Genomic DNA, 9,613 nt, shown 5'->3' with positions numbered 1-9,613 from the left:
AATGTTAGTCCTGTTCAGAGTTGATCCATTGAAAAGACCTGACTAGCTTAGTCCATTAATTTTAATGGGTGCTGTCTAATTGCTTTCCTTTGATTGACTGGCAAGTGAATACCCCCCCCTTTTGAATACAAATTAAAATCCTATTTTTATTTGCTGAGAAGGCAGTGGCGGTTGCTACTGCTCTCAAAAGCTAGATTAAAACTTCAGTAGCCTCTTGTTGATTCAAGTGCTTGAATGGCTTCCATTAGACCAGTGGCGTGATGATCTTAAAAGCATTATTGCTCTGCACAGTTGCTGAATGATTCACCCCAGCCTTGAAATTTGTTGTAGCTGGTGTCAGTGATTGTGATTATTGAATTTGTGCCATGTTTTCAGCAGTTAAGTATCTAAGCTGTGTACTAGATTATTGGTCTAGAAATGAGTTGAGGTCAAAGCTTTGGTCCATTAGATGGTTTAATACATATCATTTGAGATATGTATTTATTGTTTTACCTTATATTTCAGTAGCAGCATCACTCTAGTGTTGAATCTTGGCTATTGACATCCTTATTAATTTATTAAGAAAATATTCACACACAAAAAACAGAAGAGGCCAATTCTAGGAATATGTTTCAAAACAGTCTATTTAGCATCATCTATGGGGGAGTTGAGTATGTTTAGCCTGGAAAAGAGGAGACTGAGATATGATAGCCATCTTCAAATATCTAAAGAGCTGACCCATGAAGATGGAGCAAGCTTGTTTTCTCCTGCTCCAGAGGGTAAGACCTGAATCAATGGCTTCAAGTTACAAGAAATAGATTCCAACTCAACATCAGGAAGAACTTTCTGGTGATAAGAGCTGTTTGACAGCGGAGCAGGCTCCCTCAGAAGGTGGTGGACTCTCCTTCATTGGATGTTTAAAGCAGAGGATGGATAGCCATCTGTCATAGATGTTTTGGTTGACATTCCTGCTTTGCAGGGGGTTGGACTAGATGACCCTCAGGGTCCCTTCCAACTCTACAATTCTACGATTGTATATAAAATACTTCACATGCATATGGGTGTATTTTTGCTTCTCTAAACCACATGTGTCTGCCTGGGCAGAAGAAATACGGTGTACATGATCAGAAAGAGGAAGAGTTAATGGGCTGGTTCTGGTCTTTATGAATTGCATAGGGCAGCAGTGAGCAAACTGTGGTGCAGTACCTATGTTGTACTTTCACTCCCATCAACCCCTGCTGTCTTGGGCAGTGCTAAGAGGTACAGGAAACAATGAAACCTGGAGGGCCACAGCTGTCCCCTAGGAAATATAGTCCAGAAAGCCAACTGAAGACTGGCTGAGTAAGTGTTGTGATAATATATCCATCACATCAGTCCTCTTACAGTGATAAGCATGATTTCAACTTCCAAGACTAACAGTCAGGTCACTAACCGATTCAGCAGGATTCCAGTAAACATATTGGTCTGAGCTTCAGTTTGTCCATTTTGTGTATTGAACCAGGGTCAGACTGTAGCTAGGAAGCGAAAAGGAGGAGCAGGGGTGCAGATCATTGTACTGGGTAAGGTTGATGGGAGATATGAGCCCAATGACATTTGGAGGGCCTCGAGTTAGCCAACCCTGATGTAGGAGGAAGAGACTTGTGAAGGTATCGGGTGCCTGAAGCAAGGAGGAAAACAAAGCAACCAACAAGAGAAGGGTGTTAAAGAGGGAAACATGTAGAGCAATGTAACCTGCAAACATGGAAGACAAGTTTGCACTTGTGTTGCCCCACCTCGCTACCTTCAAGTCTATATAGCTCACAAATAGATGCAGTGGCAGCTTGCGGCCTCTAGTTATTCTTTATTAATGAAGTATATTATTAATTGTATGCCAGCCAGGGCTTTTGGAACAGATGTCACAGCAATCTAAGCTGAAGCACCTTGCATTTGGTGGCCACATCATGAGAAGCACTTTACATTTCCATGTTTCCGCTTGTGCCAAATGTATAATAATGGTTTTGTATCTGTTCTTATGAGTATGTGGGTGATGAGGAATTGGAGCTGGTGGTGTAAGATTGATTAGGGTCCCTTGGCATGATGGATCCTACCCATCCTTGATGAATCTGCCCCCACAAAACTACTGCACCCTGGGAATTAAGCATCAAGACTGAGGGGATGTGCATTTACTCACACATACCCGTCAACCCTGAGAGTAGATAATAGAGATCCTTTGAGAGAATAGGGTACTGGAAGGACATCTGTAGATGGAGATTTTACATGTATGCTGTAGTTAAGCCATCTAGAATCACCACTAGCAGAGAGCATTTTGCCTGTCGTCTTTTCTATTGAAACTCTTAAAAAAAATAAAGTGCACATTTCTTCAACTTTGGGTTCCCAGCTCTGGACTCCAACTGTGATAATTTCCAAATACCGTATTTTTTGCTCTATAAGACTCACTTTTTCCCTCCTAAAAAGTAAGGGAGTGTGTGCGTCTTATGGAGCGAATGCAGGCTGCGCAGCTATCCCAGAAGCCAGAACAGCAAGAGGGATTGCTGCTTTCACTGTACATCAATCCCTCTTGCTGTTCTGGCTTCTGAGATTCAGAATATTTTTTTTCTTGTTTTCCTCCTCCAAAAACTAGGTGCGTCTTGTGGTCTGGTGCATCTTATAGAGCGAAAAATACGGTAGTTTAGCCAAGAGTGAAAGGAATTGTAGTCTAGCTGCATCTGGGGACCCAAAGGTCAAGAAGGTTGATGCAGGGGATTTTGGCTTTATGGATGTGCACCTTCTGAATCATGTGTGCCCCAGCACCACAAGGCAGCAAATGGCAGCAAATTAGGGCTATCCTATCAGTGACTGAGAGAAAAGCAAGCGGGTGGTATGTGTTAAGCTGAGAAGCTAAAGCATTCAGCCCCAACCTGTTGTTGGAGTGCAACTCTCCTTGTTCATGACATTTGGCCATGCGAGCTGAGGCTGTTCATGGCTGCTCAGCAGCATCTGGAGGGAACCAGGAAGTGAAGGAAGGAATTTCTAACTTTTAATTGACACATCAGAACATCCTGTGATTTTCACAGATCCCTGTTTATATTGCTTTCTTTGGCGTAAACACCAGTAAATAGAAGAGATGCTAAAGCAAGCTATGCTGTATCTGCAATGACATTTAAAGCATGCAAGGCATTATCTTTGCAATGCAGCTTACAAATGTTGTCTCTTAATTGTTCAAATACCCCTTTGGGACAGAAATATCCCGAGGAATGAAAAGAGGCAGCATGTTGCACCATAATAGCAATGTTAATTGGAAGAACTGCCATCTGCTTTGAATTCCTACGCCTCCGTTGAAAAGACATAATCCCATACCAAATCAGTGCACTGGTCAGCTCAAAGTGGCATTTTTGTGGGGACTACTTTAAGCCACACATGCATAAAATGTATTCTGATGTGTGTTGCTAATGCTTTCTTGGAAGTGATTTTATAACTTCCTGGCTGCTCTGAATGTTAAATGTCAGTTGTAGAATAAGTCTTAATTGGAAAGAATTACGGCTACTCTGTTGACAGGGTATAGTGGATTGGATACAGACTAAATGCTTAGAGTATAGCCATTGAAATCAAAGGAACAAGTTATGACTAACTCAATTCTCATTTATTTCAGTGAGTCTGCTGTAAATATGACTAAGTCTGGATGCAGCCCATAGTTGAGGCCATCCAAGACTCTCAGTTACCAGAGAGCGGGGTTTCACATGGACTTCCGCAAGGGGAAAGCCTATGTGCATAGGTTTCCATTAGAGCTGGAATCCATCATGAAGCATGCCTAATATGTGAATACTATGGAATAGAGAATGTAGGGGAAACTATATCTTCAGGGGCAGAGCTAGGAGCATGAACTTGCTCTCTGGTAATATTCTATTCTGTTATATTCTATTGCAAAAAGGGCTTAGTGTGTCCAGGAAACTTAAATATTGGTGCAGATGTGTATGTGTGTGGAATGCTTGGCACTTTTTCTTTGGACTGTTTATCAAATCAGAATTGCCTTTCCCAGTTGCTTTCATCTCCATATCTTTCCCCCTTTATAAAGGAAAGCAAAAATTGTGCATGAGGAAAACTTTTAACACTCCTTCGGCCCTGCTGCTTTGCCAGTCAGATTTGGACCCCCCCCCCCCAATCTCTGATTTGGCAGCGGCAAAATATTAAAAAGCCAACATAATTTGGAAGACACTAAATGTATCCTCTGCTTTGATGTCTACTGTGGCTGTTGAGAGCGGAATTAGACATTATAAAAATATGTGTGGTGATTAATGAAAATGATGGGCTCTTCCTCACCCCCTCACTCAATTTCTTAGCGGTACTAATTTTAAAATTGAGATAAACTCACATGCATGATTTGGCTCTTATCAATGCAGCAATCCTATTACAGTGGTTACTTTTTGAAAAACAAAGTGCATAAAGGGTTAAACCACATAGATCCACTGAGCTAAATTTTGAGGGCAGGGAACAGAATAAAACATTGTCAAATAAGTATAGATACTTGTGGGAAGGCTGTTACATAGTTGCAGAAGAACAGGAGTATGCTTGCTTCCTGTTGAATAATCGTCTCGAAAAATAGCTTGAACACACTCAAATATTGCACATGGAAAAAACATGTTGATTTCTCATACATGATACTTCCTGGTGGCCCAGACAGTAAACATTTCATGGCCATTCTTGTGATGTTTGTTCTCTGTTCCTTCTAGGTGCATGTTGGAGACAGTTCTTGGCCCGCTGACTGGCAAGATTATTTGGTCTTGGAAGTAAAAGCTGTACCAAATGGACAATATGTCTATTACTAACACACCAACAAGTAATGATGCTTGTCTGAGCATTGTTCACAGTTTGATGTGCCATCGACAAGGAGGGGAGAGTGAAACATTTGCAAAGCGAGCAATTGAAAGCTTAGTAAAGAAACTGAAGGAGAAAAAAGATGAATTGGATTCTTTGATTACAGCTATAACTACAAATGGAGCTCATCCTAGCAAGTGTGTTACAATTCAGAGAACATTGGATGGAAGACTTCAGGTTGGTAGAAGCACATATGATACCTTAATATCCTTACTCTGAGAGCAGCAGGGTATGGGACATTTTGAAGTAGGGGGAGTAGTGGTACGAGAGCATAATTTGCTTTGTGTTATGGAAATCAATTTGGGGTTTATAAACTGGGTTGGTTCCTTGTGGTGGTATTCACAGTGTATAAAGTGTTGTGTTGCTACCACTTAGTGACATTTGATTCTGATCCTTGTCATCCTTTGTGATTTTCTCTTCTCATTTGAAATTTTTATGATCTTCAATCTTTCTAGGTGGCTGGTCGTAAGGGTTTCCCTCATGTAATTTATGCACGGCTATGGAGGTGGCCTGATCTTCACAAAAACGAACTCAAACATGTCAAATATTGTCAGTATGCTTTTGACTTGAAGTGTGATAGTGTCTGCGTGAATCCATATCATTATGAGCGTGTTGTATCACCCGGCATTGGTAAGTATGTTCATACTGTATGTGGAGTTGCATTTCATTAATGTTTCATTAGGTTGAGTGTTGCAGGTTTTTCATTCACCCTGCTGTCCTGGGCTTTTTCATGATACCTCATGTAGCCAGTTGATTCTAGATTATTGCAAAACACCCTTGGGGCTGGACAAGGGCCCATCCCTCCAAAACCCAGTTGCATGTATTTGCTGCTTTTAAGGGACGAAGGAATATACTGCTTTTTAGTCTATAGGTAGGTTGCTGCTGTGGCAGCTGCTGCTTACCATGAATGCTGTGCTGGTAGAAGCAAGGTTGCAGCCCTCAGGTGCTCTTGATCTTCACTTCTGTCACTTAAGCCAGCAGTTCTTGGTTTGTGCCTTTCCCTCACACAAAGTAACTTCAGCGCTTGGGGAGATCTGCTGGGAGAACAGGCTTTCCTGACAGTGGAACAACCCAGACCTTTCCTTCCCACTTTAGTGAGGATGCAGGCCAAATCTTACACCACGGAGTGATGTTCTGTATTCCTCTGCTCTTAGGGAAAGCAATAGCAGGAAGAGGTACAACAGCTGTGGGGTTAACATGAGTAGAGAGTTCCTGCCTCTCTTTGGACAGGGTTATTTGAAATACCGAATCACAGAGCAATTGTCTTCACCATTTTCTGACTTGAGACCCAACCTAAACATTGGGGACCCTCCCTTTTTTTAAAAAAAATAAAAAGGCCATATATTTGTATGGTGGTAGTCCTGCCTGGACGCGGGTGGCGCTGTGGGTAAAACCTCAGCGCCTAGGACTTGCCGATCGCATGGTCGGCGGTTCAAATCCTCGCAGCAGGGTGCGCTCCCGTCGTTCGGTCCCAGCGCCTGCCAACCTAGCAGTTTGAAAGCACCCCCGGGTGCAAGTAGATAAATAGGGACCGCTTACCAGCGGGAAGGTAAACGGCGTTCCGTGTGCTGCGCTGGCTCGCCAGATGTAGCTTGTTACGCTGGCCACGTGACCCGGAAGTGTCTGCGGACAGCGCTGGCTCCCGGCCTATAGAGTGAGATGAGCGCACAACCCTAGAGTCTGGCAAGACTGGCCCGTACGGGCAGGGGTACCTTTACCTTAGTCCTGCCACCTTAGATTAGGCCATGACCTGGGAGTAGGTCCTGTGCTACCAGTTGATGTCCAGTGCCATAGATGACCTTGGGAATTCTTCTTTGGCTTCGGTTACTGTGGTATTCTGGCATTTTTTGTCTAGCTGTGTCTTTTCCTTGCAGTTGTGTTCTGTACTGCTGCAGCCAACCTGTTCTTGCTGAAAGTTGACCCTTGAGCAATGTTGTTCTATCTTACAAGATTTAGGCTATCTCTCACAGGTGGCACCTACTGCTAATGCAGTGTCTTCCAACAAAATGTATAGAGCATTCAGGAAGGCTTTTGAAAACAGTTGTGTCTCATGAATCTTCCTTCCTTTTGAAGGATCTTTTAAAGTTCCTCTAAGATGGGTTGGAGAGGAAGGGTCGGTCCCTTGTCCAGGTTTGGAGATCTGCTGGCTTTTTATTATTATTAAAGCCACCTCACTGACTGAGCAGGGAAGACCTTAATCATGTAATTTATTCATTAAATTCCATTTATGAATTGCTTTACATAGAAATCTCAAAATGATTTCACATGAAAAGCATCAGCTATAACAACAATTACACAGTTTCCTATCTAAAAGCAATTATAACAATTCAAAAAAATTGAAAACATTATCACATATAAAAACAACTAAAACCTTTCCATATTTAGAAACAATTCCATATTTAGCTCCAGTATTGGTGGTAGAGGGAAGTGAATAGGTAAGGAGACAGTTTTCTAGTTTGTTACAAAAGTTGTGATAGAAAGTTATTTTGTATTTTAATGAGTATTTTAAGAGTAAAATTTCACTTTTCCAGTTTTCCACAAACACTGAAGGAAATGTTTAATTGTGCTTCACTGCCATATACAGTATGCCTGCAATTATTTACCCACTTTCTGTTTATAGGCTTTATAGATAGTAAAATATTTGTTTACTGGTATTTAAAACTGAATTAGTGACTTAATATGTTCTTTTCTCTTTAAAGATCTTTCAGGATTGACATTGCAGAGTTCAGGTAAGCTATTCGTGAAATCATAACAAGTATAAACAGCAATATCTCTTAAGGTGAATGTCTCTTCAATTTAAAGCGTATGCAAAGCATTGCTAGGGAAATTACTTTGACAATACTCAAGTTAATTGATATACAGACATCTTCCACTTGTGTGTGATGGACTCACGCCCACCTGCGTATAGGCGTGGTGCCGGGAAATAGTAAAATAATTTAATTCATACTTGGAAATGGAGGGAGAGAGACGGGGAGTCCTTGTGGCTCGCTAGGAGACTCTCCCCAGAGTCCGAAGAGGAGAAGAGAGGTCCAGCAGGGCTTTGTTCATGCTGCTTAGCCTCCCCACCTAACAGCTGGTATGTGGGGTAGTGGAGCAGTAGCTGCCGCTTTCCTGCACTATCTCCAGTCAGCCCCAGAGCTTCAGTTCCAGTTGTGGATATTTTGGGTACAATATTTTTGATTTTTGGGGAGAGCACATCAGAGAGGGCATTTAAAGGGTGTTTAGAGAGTGTTCCCCATTTACGCAATTTTCACTTATGCGTGAGGGGCACTGGAAGGTAACCCCTGTGTAAGTGGGGAGTCGCCTGTACTATGGGCCACACAAACGTGTACAGACATGAGGGTAGAGAGAGAAGGGTTCTTAGGCTGGGGTCTACTGACATTTTACACCAATGATTTCACTGCTACTGAATGTAGCTAACTAATTTAGCAATCTTAATAAGATATTGCGTGTATCTAAAATGTTAAAATTCTAATTATATTTGTTCCATATGCTCACTAACAGAAGATGATTAGGTTGGATATCTACAACTCTTTTCTGTGCAAAGTTTGTTGAAAACAAGTTTAGGAATTGTTGATGGTTTCATTTTGTCAAACTGGAATTAAATCCATTTCCATTGCTTTCTGGGGAAGTGAAAATCCCCCCCCCAAAAAAGTGTAGGAAGTCTGTATATCTGCAGTATCAGTTTTGTGCATTCTTGATGGCCACTTCTGTTTTATCACTGAATTATTTGCATATCCAAATGTGAATCTTTGGATAATGGTGCTGAATTGTACCTACGTAATATAAAGAGGTATCTGTGTTCTATTCATATTATAGTTGATCTGTATTATTTTGATTTTCTAAAGCAGTTGAAACTTTTAGGGGTTCCAAGCAAGCCCCAGAGATTTCAGCTTTAATTCCTAGAGCACAAATGTGAGATGGATCGAAGGGATTGGGAGGCCTAGCAAAGTGGACTGGAATAGGCATAGACAAGGCAAATAGGCTTTGATTTGAAAAGGATGTGAATTGCTTTGTTTGCTCCGCTTTCCAAAACTGAATAATCTGTACATACATAAAGCATAATACCAGTTCTGAATGTTAAGAGTTTTGGAACCTAAAATGTTTTTGTTTATAGAAGCCTACCCAGATATGTAGAATGCTGATGACTGTTTTTAGTTTATTGCTGGTCTTAATTGTTGAATGTTTCAATTAGTCACATTTAAATATAATTTTATTGCTTTACTCATTTGGTACACTGCTTTGATGTTTTCTTTTACAGTCAAGTGGTGTACACATTTTATGAAATAATGGGGAAAAATACATCCCTAAAGGGGTTGCCTGTCTAACCTTATTTTGAATAGCTCACCAAGCAGCTTACTTTATTACAGATCTGCCCTCATAGTTAGAAGAGGTTCCCCAGTTCACTTATCCTAAGTTTCCTTCCTTGTAATTTAAAACAGTATCTTCTCTTTGTAGTCTGTGGATAATGTTAACAATTGCTGTCCTTTCTGAGATTTTTTTTATTTTTAAATGTATTCCCTCCCTTAATATTTCCTTGTAACTTAACCTTTTTTCTTATCACAGCACCCTCAAGCATGTTGGTGAAAGATGAATATGTTCATGAATTTGAGGGGCAGACATCGCTGTCAACTGCTGAAGGCCATTCAGTTCAGACTATCCAACATCCGCCTAGTAACAGGGCATCTACTGAAACCTACAGCACCCCATCCATGTTAGCTCCTTCTGAGTCTAGCACTACCAGCACCACCAACTTTCCCAACATTCCTGTCGCTTCCACAAG

General features: G+C 41.3%; 1 protein-coding gene across 5 annotated transcripts in view; it reads left to right on the top strand.

Annotated features, from left to right (window-relative positions):
• Window positions 1-9,613, top strand: part of SMAD4 (SMAD family member 4) — a 28,113-nt gene that overhangs the window by 6,918 nt on the left and 11,582 nt on the right. For all 5 annotated transcript variants that reach the window (XM_083402945.1, XM_083402949.1, XM_083402946.1 and 2 more), the window contains exons 2-5: window positions 4,686-5,007; window positions 5,286-5,460; window positions 7,530-7,559; window positions 9,397-9,612. In XM_083402945.1, coding sequence (XP_083259071.1) covers window positions 4,759-5,007; window positions 5,286-5,460; window positions 7,530-7,559; window positions 9,397-9,612 — 670 coding nt within the window. In that variant the 5' untranslated portion in view covers window positions 4,686-4,758. The remainder of the gene's footprint in view (window positions 1-4,685; window positions 5,008-5,285; window positions 5,461-7,529; window positions 7,560-9,396; window position 9,613) is intronic.

The sequence above is a fragment of the Podarcis tiliguerta genome (assembly GCF_965153285.1).
Source record: "Podarcis tiliguerta genome assembly, chromosome: 11".
Classification (NCBI taxonomy): Eukaryota; Metazoa; Chordata; class Lepidosauria; order Squamata; family Lacertidae; genus Podarcis; species Podarcis tiliguerta.
This window is presented reverse-complemented; position numbering and strand designations above follow the sequence as displayed.